We start from the raw sequence: 19,779 nt of genomic DNA on the forward strand, positions 1-19,779 counted from the left end.
TGAGCAAATTTTTCAGTTCTTGATCTGGGGCTTTCTTCTTAAAGGATAACTCCCTTTGTAAGCACAAATCTTCAAGGGCTTTTCTGTCAAGACCCTCATATGTTCATGGCTCACTCATTGTAACTAATCTTTAACCCAGGGGTGGGCAAACTTTTTGGCCCCAGTGCCACATTGGGGTGTGAAATTGTATGGAGGGCCAGGTAGGGAAGGCTGTGCCTCCCCAAACAGCCTGCTCCCCGCCCCCTATTTGCCCCCTCCCACTTGCCACCCCCTTACTGCCCCCCTCAGAACCTCTGACCCATCCAGCCCCCCCTGCTCCTTGTCCCCTGACTGCCCTCTCCCAGGACCCCCCCGCCCCAAACCGCCCCCCGGGACTCCACCCCCTATCCAACACCCCCCGCTCCGTATCCCCTGACTGCCCCTTATCCAACACCCTCCCCCCTGCCGCCCCCTTACCATGCCGCTCAGAGCCGCAGGAGCTTGCAGCCCTGCTGCCCGCGCAGTGGTATAGCTGCGGGGGAGGCGGGACAGTAGGGGAGGGGCCGGGGGCTAGCCTCCCCAACCAGGAGCTCAAGGGCCGGGCAGGAAGGTCCCACGGGCCAAATGTGGCCCGCAGGCCGTAGTTTGCCCACCTCTGCTTTAACCCTTAAAACTCTCAATATCAAAATCAAATTTTGATTAGCATGGGGGTTCTGATCCAAACCCAATTAACCTGTGGTAATATGTGTCCTAACCAGACTACACCAAATGTGTCTGTGTGACTGCATGAGCCACACTGAGAATGCCACACTCAGGGAATACTGCAAGGAATACGGTAGGCAATCCCCCAAACTGGTGGTTTATTCTATAATTAGATTCACCAAGCCAGTAACAAATCTGTAGTACCATAGACTACAGACTTGTAGACTACAAGAAGCCAGACAGAGTCCCCTTCAGGCATTCCAGCCCATGGCTCCCATCTAGACAACCAAGTCTAATATAGTGAGGGGTTACTGAAAACTGTGTTCACCATACTTAAACTTATACCTATCCCAAAATATCGGACACTTACCCTCAGGTCAATATGAATTTCAGATCTTACCCAAATATCACACTGTCAGCCAATCCTTAGTAAACTAACTAAAATTATTAATAAAGGAAAATAAGAGAGTTATTAATGGCTAAGAAATCATACATATACAAGTGATTTTCAGTGTTCATATAGCAGTGATGTTATATATGCTGGTTTGAAAAGTTTCTTTGAAATTATTCCAACAGGTCTAAATCCAAAAGAAGCTTATATGTAAAGTGTATTAAAGTCTTTCCATACTATTTTCCAGGGTATTCAAAATAAATATTTGGAAGATCTTAGACCACAGTTTAAACTTTCCCTGTTCAAAGTTCAGCAGACTAGAGATGCAGGATGAGGCCCGAGGTTCCTTTTTTTTATAGCTGAAGCTGAACCTGAAGCTTGCTGGCAAGTGACAGGCAACTTCACCATGTGGACTGGGAAGAAAAATCTGTGATCTTTATTCAATGGGCCATTCAAAGATAATGCCCTTTGCAAGAGCCATTTAAACTACTAAAATCGTTTACAGATGTTTCACAATCATAAGTTTCAAAGAGACATGAGGACAATAACATTATTACTTACAAAGCTTCACTTAAATGTTAATATCCCTCTTGATCTAGAGACAATTGAGTATAGTAATAATAGTATTACAAGACATGAAAAAGAATTAGCATCTACAAGCTAATTTGGTTTCTTCTAACAGGACATAGGTAAACCACAGACAAATACACTTAGCAGCTATTTTTTATCCTTATCAATACAAAGGGAATGAGTTGGGGATTGCTAGCCTAATTAAGATTTCTTTGATAACCATACATAAGTGGATTGTCTTGATTACAACTGCAATGCCTCTTGAAGCTGAAGCTTGCTGGCAAGCTGCTGGATCCCCCATCATCTCAGGCATTGGCACCCTAACAGCAGGATTGTCTGGCTGTGTAGACTCCCTCCTCAGGCCCTACGCTACCAGCACTCCCAGCTACCTTCGAGACACCACTGACTTCCTGAGGAAACTACAATCCGTCGGTGATCTTCCTGAAAACACCATCCTGGCCACTCTGGATGTAGAAGCCCTCTACACCAACATTCCACACAAAGATGGACTACAAGCCGTCAGGAACAGTATCCCCGATAATGTCATGGCAAACCTGGTGGCTGAACTTTGTGACTTTGTCCTCACCCATAACTATTTCACATTTGGGGACAATGTAAACCTTCAAATCAGCGGCACTGCTATGGGTACCCGCATGGCCCCACAGTATGCCTACATTTTTATGGCTGACTTAGAACAATGCTTCCTCAGCTCTCGTCCCCTAATGCCCCTACTCTACTTGTGCTATATTAATGACATCTTCATCATCTGGACCCATGGAAAAGAAGCCCTTGAGGAATTCCACCATGATTTCAACAATTTCCATCCCTCCATCAACCTCAGCCTGGTCCAGTCCACACACAAGATTCACTTCCTGGACACTACAGAGCTAATAAACGATGGTCACATAAACACCACCCTATACCGGAAACCTACTGACCGCTATTCCTACCTACATGCCTCCGGCTTTCACTCAGACCACACCACACGATCCATTGTCTACAGCCAAGCTCTACGATACAACCGCATTTGCTCCAACCCCTCAGACAGAGACAAACACCTACAAGATCTCTATCAAGCATTCTTACAACTACAGTACTCACCTGCGGAAGTGAAGAAACAGATTGACGGAGCCAGAAGAGTACCCAGAAGTCACCTACTACAGGACAGGCCCAACAAAGAAAATAACAGAACGCCACTAGCCATCACCTTCAGCCCCCAACTAAAATCTCTCCAACGCATCATCAAGGATCTACAACCTATCCTGAAGGACAACCCATCACTCTCACAAATCTTGGGAGACAGGCCAATCCTTGCCTACAGACAGCCCCCCAACCTGAAGCAAATATTCACCAGCAACCACACACCACACCACAGAACCACTAACCCACGAACCTATCCTTGCAACAAAGCCCGTTGCCAACTGTGTCCACGTATCTATTCAGGGGACACCATCATAGGGTCTAATCACATCAGCCACACTATCAGAGGCTCATTCATCTGCACATCTACCAATGTGATATATGCCACCATGTGCCAGCAATGCCCCTCTGCCATGTACATTGGGCAAACTGGACAGTCTCTATGTAAAAGAATAAATGGACACAAATCAGATGTCAAGAATTATAACATTCATAAACCAGTCGGAGAACACTTCAGTCTCTCTGGTCACTCGATCTCTGACCTAAAAGTCGCAATATTACAACAAAAAGACTTTGAAAACAGACTCCAACGAGAGACTGATGAATTGGAATTAATTTGCAAACTGGATACAATTAACCCAGGCTTGAATAGAGACTGGGAGTGGATGAGTCATTACACAAAGTAAAACTATTTCCCCATGTTTATTCCCCCCCCCGCCCCCCCCCGTTCCTCAGACATTCTTGTTAACTGCTGGAAATGACCTACCTTGATTATCACTACAAAAGATTTTCTTCCCCCCCCCACACACTCTCCTGCTGGTAATAGCTCATCTTAAGTGATCACTCTCCTTATAGTGTGTATGATAACACCCATTTTTCATGTTCTGTGTGTATATAAATCTCCTCACTGTATTTTCCACTGAATGCATCCGATGAAGTGAGCTGTAGCTCACGAAAGCTTATGCTCAAATAAGTTAGTTAGTCTCTAAGGTGCCACAAGTACTCCTTTTCTTTTTGCGAATACAGACTAACACGGCTGCTACTCTGAATCTTGTTAAGTTGTTATAGATCAGACACGATTGACTTGTCTGCCAGTAACACAAATGTATTTGACTTGCTGGGCACTAACAAATTAATTCTGATGATCATCTAATACCTTCTTGAATGTTTCTACTGATGCACCATACTGTTTTCTATACACAGAAAAAAGAAAATCTTTCCTGTAACACAGTGTTTCCCAAACTTGGGACACCACTTGTTCAGGGAAACCCCTGGTGGGCCGGGCCGGTTTGTTTACCTGCTGCATCCGCAGGTTCAGCCAATCACGGCTCCCACTGGCCACGGTTCGCTGTGCCTGGCAAATGGGGGCTGTGGGAAGCGGCAGCCAGTATGTCCCTCGGCCCGCACCACTTTCCCCAACCCCCATTGGCCGGGCACAGCGAACTGCAGGCAGTGGGAGCTGCGATCGGCCGAACCTGCGGATGCGGCAGGTAAACAAACTGGCCGGGCCTGCCAGGGGCTTTCCCTGAACAAGCGGCGTCCCAAGTTTGGGAAACACTGCTGTAACATGTTCCAGTGTTTCAATGCAGACATTCTAGACTCCAGTGAATGTAACCACAATAATTACATATGTTCAAAAACCAGCAGGAGAACGCTTCAATCTCTCTGGTCACTCAATAACAGACCTAAAAGTGGCAATTCTTCAACAAAAAAAACTTCAAAAACAGACTCCAACGTGAAGCTGCAAAACTGGAATTAATTTGCAAACTGGATACCATCAGATTAGGCCTGAACAGAGACTGGGAGTGGTTGGGTCACTACAAAACCTAAACTTAATTTCCCCAATACTAATTTCTCCCTACTGTAACGAACACCTTCTTGTCAACTGTCTGTAATGGGCCACTCTCTTACCACTTCAAAAGTTATTTTTCCTCCCTTGGTATCCTGCTGTTAATTGATATATCTTGTTAGACTGACCTCACACTTTGTAAAGCAACCCTCATCCTTTCATGTATTTATACCTGCTCCTGTATTTTCACTCCATGCATCTGATGAAGTGGGTTCTAACCACGAAAGCTTATGCCCAAATAAATTTGTTAGTCTCTACGCTGCCACAAGGACTCCTCGTTATTTTTGCTGATACAGACTAACACGGCTACCACTCTGAAATTTGTTTCCAGTTTATTGTAGAAACTTTTACCAGGTAGATATCTGTTTTTTAAAGGCATGTGGTATTCATTTAACAGAATAGAGTTAACTTGGATTAGTTGTCTGTAGCTGAATATAGCAACTAATTTGTGTTTGTTCCTCAGAAAATGTTAAATGTTGTTAGGTGAAATTAGAAATTATAGTGGAACCCTTGAAGATCTTTTCAGCTCTAACTGCTGCAATAATAGTTTGACTCTTACTTCAGTACTCTGTGGAACATTTGGTACCACTTAGAAACAAAACTGTACAATTACAGTTACAAAACTATAAATTCAAACCAAAACAAAAAAATGATTGAGATCATTATATTTGCTAAATGGATGCTTATTTAATCCAGCTTGTATTTTTAAATAAAGAAACTTTTACCCTTACCAGAATGATCATCTGGACAGGATATGGTATATAAAAGTATTTTAGGTAATTAAGACTTGTATGCATTACTTTTTTAAAACATTTATTCATATTATGAATTAAAGGAAAATGCATTGCAAACAAATTGTGGTCATGCCCCAAGGAAGCTGCTTGTGTGCTTTGTGTGCCTATGTATGATTGGGCTTTTTAGCCATTTAAAACAAGTTTTGATTTGTTCAGCATAACAGATTATAAAACTTTGAAGTAGCAATGGTTAGTATGAGTTACAGCTTTTAACTCGGTGGTTGTCAATAGATGGCCAGGTGTCCTCTGTTCTTTATCAGATGGGAGATTCCAGCATTTTCGGAGTCTCTTTCAACAACTCATGCCCCTGCTGGATAGATCTTGTATTTCCATTCCATTTCCTTCCTTCACTGTTTCTTTATCCCATTCTCCACCCTTGGATCTTCTGTAATTTCTTTTCTCCCTTTCCCACCCATGTGTGTGTCATAAGGGTATCTGTTTCAGTTAAAAAAGTTTATAAGTATACTCTAACCTAGTTTTCCCTGTGGTGGTGACATCTGTTTAATCCTGGCTGATAGTATGGAAATGAAAATTATATTTTTAAACACAAAATGATAAATTTATGTCATAATATACAGATTTTAGTTTAGTTTCCATACTTAATATTTTCCACCATCCTAACTTCCTCCTCCTCCTCCCAATCTCTTCTGCTGTCTTTCCCGCTTGTCTATGACATCTTAAGAAAGGAGCATGTTATTAAGCTGTTCTACTAAGGTTCATCTTTTTATGAACAGTGTGAGCTTGAGGTCAGCTCATATTATACAATTTTAAATGTATGTATTTTTGTAAGGTCTTATCAAGATATCCAAGGAAAAAGTTTGACTGTGCAGACTGTGGTCAAGGTGTACTGATTGTCTTGCTCGCGTACTGATGGTGTGTAATGGTGAAAAGAGAAAGCAGCAGTTTGATTAAGAGAGATATCTTAATATCTAGTATTTATAATGATACTACATTATATCTAGAGTAAAGTTATCATCTGTCTGTTTTATCATCTGCATGCTGTTATCCTAACAAGCCACTCAAAAAAATCTCCGTTAGGGTGGCGCCTTGTCTTTCCAGTTTGAAATAATTTTCCTTTTAAATGATTTATATTTTTTCTAAATATATATGCTTAGAACATTTCACATTAGAAACAGCATATTTGTGATTTTATGTTTATCATGAAAGTTATTCTTTATGTTACTTTAATGTAGTTTTTTGTTGTGTGACTTATCTTCAACTATCTTCTTAAAACTAAAAAAAACCCTTCAGGGTATATGAGTTGTTATATGAATAGTCATTGTCCTCACTATGAAAGCTGTGACCTTGAGGACAGCTTGTAGTATAATACTTAAAATGTGTGTGTTTTTTGTAAGTTCTGGTCAAGACATCCAAGGAACAAGTGTGGTTGCAAATCTTCCAGTCCTGATGCAACAGAATCCTGCAGAGACACTTCGGAGGGTTTTGCCAAAAATCAGAGTAAGTTACTAAATGTGAAGTTATGAATATACCTTTTGTCCTAATAAAATATTGCAAAAAAGGCAACAAGAGAAACAACTGCTTTAGTAAGTATGATTTGAAGATCATGTTGTATCAATATTAATTAGAAGGGGATGTTCCTTATTGATCTTCTACACGAATTCACTGTGTACATGGAACATATATTTTAATTAATTATCACAATTAGTATATTTTTTCCAGAAAAATGTTCTGCATTCTTCTGTAAAAATCTTGGTACTATAAAGTTTACCATTCTCTGCCAGCCTATGGAGAAATCTTTAGCCAATCAGTCTTAATGGTACAATTTGGCAGGCATCATTTCCTCAGCCTCATTCCATCTTCTGTGGGAGAAACATTGAGGTTTTTATGCTACCATCCAGAATTATATATTTTGTGTTTAGTTTTTCAAGGTGTATGTGATGCCCACAAAAGTTTAGTCAGCTATTATTAGTTGTTTGGTGAATTCCCTATGTGCATGGTAGTCAACCAATATGGGTATATGTTAATGGGCAAAAAAGGTGTTTGTTAGTTCAATTGAGTTAGCTTAACATGATTGAGAAGCCCCATTAAGATGTGGCTTAACACATTTGTAGCCATGTATGGCTACAACACCGCCAGGTTCCATAGCTTCAAATGCATTGGCCTGCATTTTGCCACTCTTTTCAGTTGAGTTAAACTAACTCAGTTGAACTAGCACTATTAAACAACACATTATTTTTTCCCAACAAGAGAGGGCCTAAGAATTTATTTTGAATGATGGGATGTTTCTGGTGTTTTGTTGGTTCAGTGTGTTGTCATTCAGCTGAAGTTGTAGAGTAAGCCAGAACTTTAATTCAGTTTCACAAAAAGCAAAGAACAAATCTGTTTTAACAGAGCTTTCAGATTAGCCTCTGGTCTCTTAAATGCTGTTCCTTCAAACATATTTCCATCTGTTTTTCTTGCTGAATTTTTCTGCATTATTTGCTTTATTTATTTATTTATAGTCCAACAATAACTAGTCGCTGCTCATCGCTATTTAGACTTTGGGATAGGTAATACTTAAATTGGGCTACTACTGCCTCAGACTCGAAGGAAATATTCAAATCAAAGGGAACTGATTGCTAGCAATAAATAAGTTCTTGCAACAACCTAAGACCAGCAATGCTGATAGTTTGTTAGTCCGGTAAAGAATGCAATAGATAGCAGTATTACTGACTCAGCTCTTTCAAACATCTCAGGCTCTCTCAAGCTCTTGCTGAAATAAACATAGGAGGAGGGGCCAACTTGCTCAGTCTGAAACTGTATACGTTTTGAACCTGATTTAATGTGGCCTAAACAATCTCTCCTGAGGCATATCTTTTTTTAAATTTAAATAATCTGTTAGTATGCACAGTTTTTAGTATCTGTTCTTTAATTGGGGAATTTCAGAGCTCCTTCTAAGAGTCTATTATGACTAAATCCCAGTATAAGTTGTTTGTTTGTTAAGATAAGGATCCCACTCTAAGAAAAGTGAATGTATCAGAAGAGGAAAAAGCTGATGATTCAGCCAAAATTTTCACATCATAAAATGTGTTGTTTCAGTTCATGATGGTTCAAAAATGTTTAAGATCAGTTACGAACCTAGAGATTGATCTGTCCTTTACTTACCTGTTTCTGGTGCTTACCTGATGGTTAAGGTGGTGAAGAACGTTGACAGAATGTGAGAGAAAGTAGACCACAGGTCATCTTTGTCTAGATCCAGATTGTACAGCCTCTCACTAAAAAGCAATCTGAATTCGTCTATAATTAGCAGTGTGGGTATGTCTGTACTGGACATAAAGACTGCTGCTGGAAAATTTAGTTCTGAAGAGCTGATTTATGGCATATCTAGTAATTTTTAGGACAGCTTCATTTTCAACATCATTGCAACAGCTCTTTTTCAATGTGTGTAAATTAATGCTTGAGTAAGGTGCCAGACTGAAAGTCCGGGAGACTGAAGTGCTATAGCTATGGAGTGCATTAGTGCCTGGGGGTTAGAAATTAAGTTCCTGCCAGTTTCTTTGACAATATGACTCATCCATCCATGATTTGAAGGGGACCATGTGTAGAAATGAAGTTTCTTCATATCCTTGAAATCTTTGTTTTTAGCTGAATCTGCCAACATATGCATCATTTTGATGGTGATCTTTATGATATGGACAACTGTCCTCTAAGAAATGGATTGAAATTGCTTATTTCAGACAGTTGGAAACAAATTTGGCTCATTACTGACCTGAGCTATATTTGAATCACTGAGCTCCAGTAGATATGAAAAAAGTCATGTTCCATTAAGAACATTCTGAGCAATCCAATCCCAGAAACCTTTAGAAATGAGGTGAAAAAAAGATTGTAACCATTGCAAACTATTTGCTTTCTTGAATTTTTCCTTATATTCTCAGTGACAGGGGTAAGGTAGTGGGTAATATAGGAAGAGTGGCATGGCTGAGGTTCTCAGGTTTTCTTATATTTTCATGGTAGTTTTTTCTGTACAAAAAGAATGTGTTAAAAAGGATTGATGTCACAAGTTGACACTGACCCTTTAAGACGGAACAGGGCCAGTGCACCTGTGCTTCAACAGCTCACTCCAACTGGGTTTAAAAGAGGGCACTTGGACCCAGTGGGGGAGACCCAATGAGAGAGAGACCTGGTGAGTCAGGGCTGCCTGAGAGCAGAGATTGGAGAAACTAGGAAAGGGTTAAGTGAGAGCTTCTTGGGAGAGACAGTTTGTAGAGAGTGAAAATCTCTGTAGGCCCTTTTTGGGAAGATGGAGGAATCAACTAGGGTGAGAGCAGGGAGGATAGTTTGGTGACTGTTCTGGGCTAGAATTGCTAATGCAAGGAGGCTGAGAGCTAGGAGCCAGCAAAAGGGACTAGCCTGCTGGCTTTCCTTTGTCAGAGAGACAGTGATGGGAGGCTGTTAAGGGCGGAGGGCTAGTAGACCAGCAGAGGGGCTAGTTTTCATACCTTCCTAGGCTGAATAGTCAGTACCGCGAGGTGGAAAAGGGCTGACTTGATAGACTGTGATTTAGGCAGAAGAATCATGGGGTTGATCACTCTCAGGATGATGGGCTGGAGGTGTGGGACCCTGGAACAAGGGCAGAAGGAAACTGGAAACAGTACTGTGGACTCACTAGCAAGGAGCTTGGAAAATCACTGTACATTTCTATGTTTTATTTTGGGAATTGGGAGAATGTTTTTTACTGTGAGGGTTCTATGTATTATTGTATGTGTATCTGAGTAAATTATGCCCAAAGATGGGATTTTGCGTGAAGACTGGGAAAGACTGTGTTCTTTTTATGGCCGGACCTAGATAAAACTGAGGCAGGTGCACGTGTCATGCCATGGACTACTGTAGAAGGGTGCTCCGAACAGGGCTGCCTTCTTACAATTGGTTTCTATTCTAGAACAGCTGACCAATTCAAAATAGGATTTATTACCTCTAGAGATGACTGGGTATTAGCAAATGGTCCTTCATTTCTTTTTTTCAACAATAAATTATTTTTCTGTATTTCACTCCTCTCATTATTTTATTTTTGCAGGGACTGGCTATTTATACCAACATACTATGTTTATAGCCTTCCCTTCAGCTTTATCTGGTTTTCAGTCCACCCATTTTATACTTACTGTGTTAACAAAAGTATTCCAGGAAAATATAGAACAGGTAGCAAGATGGTACTCATAACAAATTACTTCTCTCATATTTTATCAAATTGCCCCAGGAAATAGCCTCATAGTATGTCCTCTTTTTTCCAGTCTACTAAAATAAGAGGCTGTTTGAGAGACAAACAATATTTGTTAGAAATTAAAGCAATTTCATTTTGAATCTGTGATGCACATATTCCATCTAGTTCATTCTGAGCTGTTAGATTAAAAGTGCAAGAACAAACATATCAGCAAGCCTCCTGCTCTGTAGTATATGCAATCCAGCAACATGATTACTTGGCAGGTATTGTCCTCTAGGATACTTAAATGCATGCTCCAGTACACCCTTGTCATCAGAAGTGCCTTTGGTTCCATATTGCAGAGATGCTTTTATAATATTGAGCATCATGGGTCAACTTGGTCTTGTCTTCCTGGGCCTTTATAAAAGAGCTGTTTTTCTCTTATTCTTTGAACTGAACAAATGGCCACAGAACAAGATGTGTTCAGAACTGAGGAATAAAATGAACTGACAAATTGTTTAAAAAAAGCTGAGTCAGTTCCATTATCAGATTCAGTGGTGTTAAGGCCAGTTCAATAGACCTTTTTAATAAAAATATGCAAATAGCTTTGGGAAAACAAACAAACAGTCACATGAGGTTGCAAAATTATTGACAATTCATTAACTTTAACCCTAGTTTTTCCACTTACCTGCCACATGAACTTCTAGCCTCCTATTCCAGGCCCCTTTCTAAACTAACGTGCTGACTTGAAGAATTTCTGGAATTTGCTGCTTAAAATACTGAATCCCATTACATCTGAGACATTCTTGATCCTATGATATGCTTTGGTAGACAGAGAATTCTTGAAATGAAGGTGCACTAAAAATCAGCAACCTAGATTTATTTTTTTTCTTAAATTGTGTGACACTCGAAAGTTGAGATTCTCACTTCGATAAAGGTCATTTTCTACCAAAAGTTCATTAAATGTTGTTGGCCTGTTGGTTGCTGGTGGTACTTCTATTGCTTTTATATACTTACTTTCTGGCAATATATAGCAAAAAGGAGATTTTGTTCTTATAAATGTAGGGGTCATAGTGGATAAGCAATTAGCGTGAGCTCCCAATGAAGTGCTGTGGCAAAAATGGCTAATGGGATCTTTTGATGTATAAAGGGGAGTAGTGATTGTACCTCTGTATATGGCATTGGTAAGATTGATAATCAAATACTGCATACCATTCTGATGTCCACATTTTTAGAAGTATGTATAAAAATTGGGAGAGGGTTCTGAAAATAGCCACAACGATTCAAGAGCTTGAGAAAATGCCTTACAGTGGGAGACTTAAAGCGCTCAGTCTGTTCAATTTATCAAAAAAAAGTATGAGAAGTGACTTGGTTTCAGTGTATAAATACCTTAACAGGGAGAAAATACTGGTAGTAAAGGGCTCTTTAATCTAGCAGAGAAAGGCATAACAAGAACCAATGGCTGGAAATCAAAACCAGACATATTCAAATTTGAAATTAGGCTCAGATTATTAATAGTGAGGGTGATTAACCATTGGAACAAACTTTTAAGGAAAGTGGTGAATTCTCAATCCCATCACATCTTCAGATCAAGACTGGATGGCTTTCTGGATGGTATGCTTTAGTCAAACACAAGTTATTGGGCTCAATGCAGAGGTAATTGGGTGAAATGTTATGGCCTATGATAAACAGCAGGTAACACTAGATTTTTCTCATGATCCCTTCTGGCCTTAAACTCTATTAAACTCTGTGAAATACATGTGAGTTTTGTTAACGTCTATAGACACTAGTATAAGCAGTTCCTCCAAAGGCTGCTTTACTATCTGTTTACTTTCATTAAGAGCTTGTCTAGACGGAGAGTTAGTACATGGCAAGCTGGGGTGTAAATCTACAGTGCACTAGCATGCCACACACTAAGTGGCTGTGTGGACTGTGGACTGCATGCTGGAAGTTCCCTACTATGCTTTGACCTACTGCTGTTTGAAACAAGAGATGGTCAAAGCACACTAGGGAATTTTTATCACACGGTAACAAGGTCCGCACAGCCAGTTAGTGGGCAGCACACTAGTGCGCTGTAGATTTACACCCCAGCTTGCCATTCACTAACTCTCCATCTAGACTAGCCCTAACACAGGGATAGTTGTATTTTCCTATTTTTCCTGGGTGGGTTTATAAATGCTCTTATTGGTTTTGATTGAAAATATTTTTTAGCATTGACAGGCTTTGTTATGTTTGATTTTTGTTTTTGTCTGTTGAAGAAATATTACTGCTGATGAACTGACCAGTTACTGGAGATTTCATATAGCTGTCACTTGATCTAATTCCCATTGAAAATAGTGGGAGTTGTCTCACTGCAAAGGGAATTGAATTGTCTGTTAATCTCTCTGCACCTCTGTTTCCCACATGTGAGATGGAATAACAATGTTCACCCACTTTTGTAAATTTGTATTTACAACTGTAAAGTGAAAGACATAGTGATTGCTATGTGTTTCTGCAGCTTTTTATCACCATGAACTAATTGGGCAGTTAACTCAGCTTCCTCATGTAGTGTTTGAATGTATTTGCAGAACTCACAGGTAAGAACAAATGCTCCTTTTGTCAATGCTGTGGGTAAAATAGACTGAGGAAAAGGTAATTGAAAGACATTATGACTGTCTGGATCAAGACTTTTCTCTCTACTTGCTGGCAGAAATTGGTAAATCAAACCTGGTAAACTTGCCTGTGCAACTGCAGAAATTATACAGGTAGGAAAAATTTTCCATTGAAATTCTATATTTGTCATTTTAAATATTTAAAACAAAACAACAATTAAATAACCACCAAACAAAAAACTTTCACCTTTTACCATTTTTAGATTGGGATAAACAAGATTAAATTTACCAGACCCTTTTAATATAACTCAGAGAAAGTATGGTCAAGTTTGAGGCATCAGTATTGTGTTCTATCGGTTAAATCAGTTGTGATATATATATAGTTCAGAAATTAAAATAAAATCATGTATATGAAATTTTTGTACATTCTCTACAGTTGAAAAACACTGATGTCTTGTTATGGGTTCTCCCATGTAGATCCCCCACCCTCTGGATATCTGCATGCACCTCCTCATGAACCTTGGTAATCACTGAAATGCAGATTCATAGACAGCTTAGAGCACCTAATGACTCCTTTGTATTTGGCATTGACAGCTCCCTTCCTTTTTGATCTCCATGGTTTGGTGGATCTCGGTGCCACCAGAATGAGGTTTTTTGAAGGCATTTATTTTGCTGAATTTTCTTTATTAAGAGCTATTTTTCCAAATGTGGCTTCAGAATAAAATTCAATTAATTTTGATCTAGAGCTGCAGTTGGTCACCTAACATGATAAGTGTCTACATCCTTCTAAGGACAGAGAGCCCAAATCTTGTCAAGCTTACAACACTCTGGCTTCTCAAAATTGTGAACATCTTTGTTTCTTACTTCATCTATATATTATCTGGTTCCTACACATCAGGCCCTTTCCCTGTGGTATCTGATCCATTCTAAAGCCATTTTCAAAACAAATTATTCTGTAATCTATGAAACTATTTTTTAATTTGCTGTCCACCAACTTGTCAACTTTGTAAGCTGCAGTTGCTATTGACAAATTCTTTTCTTACTGTTTCCACAAGGTTAGGAAGTGGAAGCGATGGTGCTCTTAACCCTTGCTCATACTCTAAAGCAGATGTGGGGCACATCCATCCCACAGGACCGTCCTGCCTGGCCCCTGAGCTCCTGGCCTGGGAGGCTAGCCCCCGACCCCACCCCGCTGTTCCCCTTCCCCTGTAGTCACCCTGCTGAGTGGGCAGCGCTGTGGTCTGCGGGGCTGCCTGCTCATGCATGGCAGCATGTCTGGCTCTGGCTGGGCGGCATGGTGGCAAGACATGCTGCTCTGAGTGGCATGGTAAGGAGGCCCAGGCCAGAGGGTTGGTAAGGGGCAGGGAGTCCCAGGGGGCAGACAGGGAGCAGGGGGCGGTTGGATGGGGCGGAGGTTCGGGGGGGGGGCGGTCAGGGGATGGGGAATGGGGGGCGTTAAATGGAGGTGGGGTCCCAGGGGGCGGTTAGGGGCGGGGGTCCCGGGAGGGGGCGGTCAGGGGTAGGGGTGGTTGGATGGGTCTGGAGTTTTGAGAGGGGCAGGCAGGGGGCAGGAAGTGGGAGGGGGTGGATAGGGGGCAGGGGCCAGGCTGTTTGGGGAGGCACAGCCTTCCCTACCCGGCCCTCCATATAGTTTTGCACCCCGATGTGGCCCTCGGGCCAAAAGGTTTGCCCACCCCTGCTCTAAAGTGACTTTGGGTTCAAACCTAATTAGTCCTTTGTTCTACCATTCTTCTGTAAATATGTATGCGTCTGTCTGTCTTTCTTTCTTCTAGTTCCTAATTAAAAGGTTATGCCATATTAACACAAATACAAAGTTGATAAACTGCAGCATTCTTTCAAGGAAAATCTATTCCAAAGGGACATAAATCACATTTCACTGGAGGTGAAATTTCATCTGTTCCAATTCAAGAAATCTGCAGTACTTTCTACAGTTTGGAACTATAGCTACCTGAACTTAACTGCTAGACCTTAGTCTTTTTCAATAGGGTAGTTCATCAAAACCAGCTTGTTTTTTTGATGTCACACTGAATCCCTCTGAGTCTGCTGGTTAGTGCTTTTTTGCTACTGGAGAGTGGGAATCTGTGAAGGAGATCCCATGACTAGAAAAGAAGTTACTTACCCATAATCATAATTCTCCAAATGGGTATCCTCCTCGACAGATCTACACTCGCAAACCTGATGTCTTTTGTCATACATTTTTATGTCCAATTTAAGGTCTATGGAACTGAAGTGGGGATGGGAGCCAGACACATTTTAATAGGTGGAACTCAACAGTTCTCAGTGCAGACATCAATGCAGGCACATGTTTAAGCAATCTAGAAATTTACATTTCAATGTCTCCCGAGGTCCATGAGGAGGCACATCCAGAGAATGTGGCTCTCACACATGATTACCCAGAGAGTGTGGATCTGTGGAGGAGCTAACCATTTGGAATCTTGAGTTGTTGGTAAGTAACCCTATTTATGTTGTGTACCCAGTGAACATATTTAAAATTGAAATTGAATGCTTTCTATTCCAACAAAATCTATGTTGATTTTTTAACTTCAGCTTAACATTGCAGAAACGTATGTCTCCAAAGTGCCAATTCAGCCCACAATTGAAAAATCTATTGAGTGTGGAAAGTGTGTCAGATAGATAAAATCAACAATCCAACTATTGCACTGTTTGCAGTTAGTCCTTTTGTAGTTAGAACGTACTAACAATCTTGTCTTTCACCTAAATGTTAGCACACAGGGTGGGAGGTGGGATGGGAGCTTCTTTATAAATAGCTCTAAAAGGGGCAGAATTATCTGTGCTGTCTCTAAATCCTATCTGAATCCTAAAACTCACGTTTTGATTCATGCTCTTTAGGCCCTGTTTCTTCTGCCCTCTTTCTTAATTGTTTTGTAAAGTTCTCTCTCTTTTTTTGAATGACTGTAAGAGGTGTATTTCAAGAACCAGATATTTATGTGCTTCCTTATTCTGATCCCCAAAGTCATTCTGTTATAAGGTCATATACTGACTTTGTTCCTTGGCAATACTCCCAGTAGTATTTTATTTTACTGGAAGTTGGTAAGGTGTCCAGCACAGCTTAATTTTACTTGGATAATGGGTATCCTGGTAGAAATATCCACAGCTATAATAAACACCCACAGCCAGCTCTTGAGATGAATAACAGTTTTCCTTTAGCTCAGCAACTCTGAAAAAGGGTACTTGCACATACAATCTGATTGGTTGACATTTCTGTACTGAGACTTCTGTATTGTTCACCTCTTATTACATAAATGATAAATGTACTAAATCATCGCATGACAGTGGTAAGCAAATCATAAGCCAGGATCATCTTTTGTCTGTCACATTTATGCCCGTGATTTGTGCTTTTTTTTTTTTTAAAGAAAGTCTGTTGGAGGTTTGTTTTTGGTTTTTACTAAAGAGTTAGATAATATTCTTTGCTCTTTCGTTAAATATGGGAAATATTATTTGTGTCCCAATACGTATGTTAAAAAAAGGACCAAGTAAGCATCTGTGAAAAATATCAACTGGCAGGTTGAGCTTGATCAGTCTAGAGAGAAAGCTAAGTGTTACCAAGGTTGGATTCACAAGTAAAATATGCAAATTGCAAGTAAAATAGCAAATTATGCAGTAAAACCACTTAAAAATGTCATTCTAGTAATATCCAGCAAAATGTATATATTGGTAGTGAGTAGTGTGACTCATACAGGTTACAGATAGCAGATGTTATGATATGTCTAAATAACTTTGAAAGATCTAGTTAGATATGGCCTTTAATTTTCATCTAATAACTGTCTACAAATGAACACTTGCTCACATTTTCTCTACCACATCATCATTAGGGCTCTACCAAATTCACGGCCATGGAAAACACATCACAGACTTTGAAATCAGGTCTCCCCCTGTGAAATCCGGTCTTTTGTGTGCTTTTACCCTCTACTATACAGATTTCATAGTGGAGACCAGCGTTTCTCAAATTGGGGGTCCTGACCCAAAAGGGAATTGCAGGGGGGGATCACAAGGTTATTTTAGGGATTGTCACTATATTGCCACCCTCACTTCTCCGCTGCCTTCAGAGCTGGGCAGCCGGAGAGTGTTGGCTGGGCCCCCAGCTCTGAAGGCAAGGCCCCCCAAGCAGCAACACAGAAGTAAGGATGGCAATACCGTACCATGCCATCCTTACTTATATGCTGCTGCTGGTGGTGGCGCTGCCTTCAGAGTTGGGCTCCCAGTCAGCAGCTGCCGCTCTCCAGCTGCCCAGCTCTGAAGCTTCAGCAGCAGCGCAGAAGTGAGAGTAGCAGTACCGCAACCCCCCCTACAATAACCTTGCAACTCCCCCCACAACTCCTTTTTGGGTCAGGACTCCTGAAATTACAACACCATGAAATTTCAGATTTAAATAGCTGAAATCAGGAAATGTGTGATTTTTAAAATCCTATGACGGTGTAATTGACCAAAATGGACCGTGAATTTGGACCTAATCATCACCTATTGTTATTTGACTTTGGAATAGGCACTCTGAAAGAGTTTCTAATAAATGAGGTTGGTTCATGATAAAGTTGAGTATCCATAAATAGAGAAGTGTTTAAATAAATAACTTCATACATCTTTGGCTGTTTTTATTAAGAAGCTATACTATAAAATTTTATTTATGTTCGGTATCAGTTGGTGATGGAAATTTAAATAACTTTGTGCAATTTGGTATCACTTCCCAGGTGTACAAAATATTTATCTCTCTAACCCATGAATAACTGAAATGAATGCTGGCTGGCTTGTTATGACATTTTCTAACTGTATATAAAGAAAGCATCTCCACCTAAACACAAAAGTAATTGAATAAGACACACAACTAAAAAGCTTAGTAAAATTGTAATGTGTGCTACATTTTTTCCTTGCTAATCAATGTCAAACATTATGATCCACTTTAATTTATTTGTCTGGAAAGCTTCATATTATTATGATTTGTAAGACACCTGAATTTGTGAAGATATGGTTTAAAAGAGATTAGAGTATCTCTAAATGATTGCTGTTAAGAAGAAGTGGTTGTGTAAGGATAGTTTTGTATCAGCTGATTCCTAGGATCTGAATAAACATTGGAATTTTCTTTTAATGTATTTCTGGCTCATCCTTTTAAATAAATACGCTTTCTGATTATACAGGAGGTCCTGCATGTTGCAGGGGTGGAAATGCAGTTAACAGCTGCTGTTGCATTTTTGACTATTCTGCAAGAGGAGTCAGTGTCCATTCATACTTATTCCCACTCCTTCCTACACATCATTCTACAGAATCTGGAACACAGGGATGCAGGTCAGGATCATGATGCTATGCTGATAACTGATTGGTTCTTTGTGATTTATGTTTCCTTGTGCAGTACTATTTAAAACAATACATGCAATCTATACCAATTTGTGAGTTTATTCATTGATGGTGGTTTTATGGAATGGCTTGCCGTATGTAAGGTTTTCTATATATTGACCTTCCTGTAGACTGTTATTTAGCTGATAGTTTCCTTCATTTTGAATAAAACAAATAAATACATTTCTGTTTGGTGCACGAAATCCTGAGGTCCTTAGTCCAAACTTCCAGTGACTTAATTGGAATCTGTGCCTGAGTAAGCACAAGTACGGACTACAGTGTTTTTCTTCATAATGTTGAGATTTTGGAGATTTTCTTTTATCTTCTTGAAAATTATTTTTTTAATACAGGAAAAATAAAAATGACTCGCAGGAAAAATAGAAAGTTTTACATAAGTAAATTAAAGAAAATAGTATGTTATTTCTAACTGGAGAAAACTGTCATCTTCAAACAGTTGTTCCAAAAACAAGTAATAGAATAATTCTCCCCTCCCCAAAATGCAAGCAAAACCTGCTTTTCTAATGAAATATATGCAAACAGATAGAAGTGTGTAACTATTTTTGAATGTTACTGTAATGTCATTTAGAAGTATAGCTCATTGAAGAGCTGAATGCACCAAATCAGAAGTTGTTTCATACAACTGACCTATAATATAACATATAGTCCGTTTGTGTCTAACAGGTGTCAGTAATGCATGGCTAGAAACTCTTCTTGCTGTAATAGAAGCCTTGCCAAAAGAAACCATCAGACATGAGGTAATATTATTTTTTCCTGGAAACTTTAATGGAGAATAGATTAAAGAATAATGATCTGATTTTCAAAAGCTTGGAGTACCTGTAATTCCTATTTGCTTCAACAGGAGTAACGAGCGATCAGCACCTGTGAAAATCTGGCTATATGTAGAACATAGTGTAGTAAAGGACTGTGTTGGGGGTAGATGGGAGGTCATCTTAAAAGGCTTTTGTATACATCAACAAACAATGACTACAGTATTTTTAAATGAGATATCATCAATAAAGTGCATTCGAGGGTCTGTGTTTTCAATTTCGAAGATGATAGTAAACGTGGAAGAATGTTCTAACAAAAGAGTTTTTGTTTTAGTAACTTAAAATTCTGGATTGGCACTGAACCTAATTTTATGGTATAGGTGTAGTGGACTTGGGGGTCTAAGTTCCTCTCAGTGGGTCAAAGCCTGAGGTCTTTATTTGGAGGTCAACCTGCAAACACTGTGTATTTTGTGTCTACATTATGGGTTGGGG

General features: G+C 39.9%; 1 protein-coding gene across 4 annotated transcripts in view; it reads left to right on the forward strand.

Annotated features, from left to right (window-relative positions):
* Positions 1-19,779, forward strand: part of PPP4R4 (protein phosphatase 4 regulatory subunit 4) — a 119,302-nt gene that overhangs the window by 32,859 nt on the left and 66,664 nt on the right. For 2 of the 4 annotated variants that reach the window (XM_073349556.1, XM_073349557.1), the window contains 3 exons: positions 6,781-6,883; positions 18,325-18,472; positions 19,202-19,275. In XM_073349556.1, coding sequence (XP_073205657.1) covers positions 6,781-6,883; positions 18,325-18,472; positions 19,202-19,275 — 325 coding nt within the window. Of the gene's footprint in view, positions 1-6,780; positions 6,884-15,537; positions 15,621-18,324; positions 18,473-19,201; positions 19,276-19,779 lie in introns of those variants that run through there. The other 2 variants (XM_073349558.1, XM_073349559.1) reach the window with 2 other exon arrangements.

Source organism: Lepidochelys kempii, chromosome 6 (assembly GCF_965140265.1).
Source record: "Lepidochelys kempii isolate rLepKem1 chromosome 6, rLepKem1.hap2, whole genome shotgun sequence".
In the NCBI taxonomy this organism is placed as follows: domain Eukaryota; kingdom Metazoa; phylum Chordata; order Testudines; family Cheloniidae; genus Lepidochelys; species Lepidochelys kempii.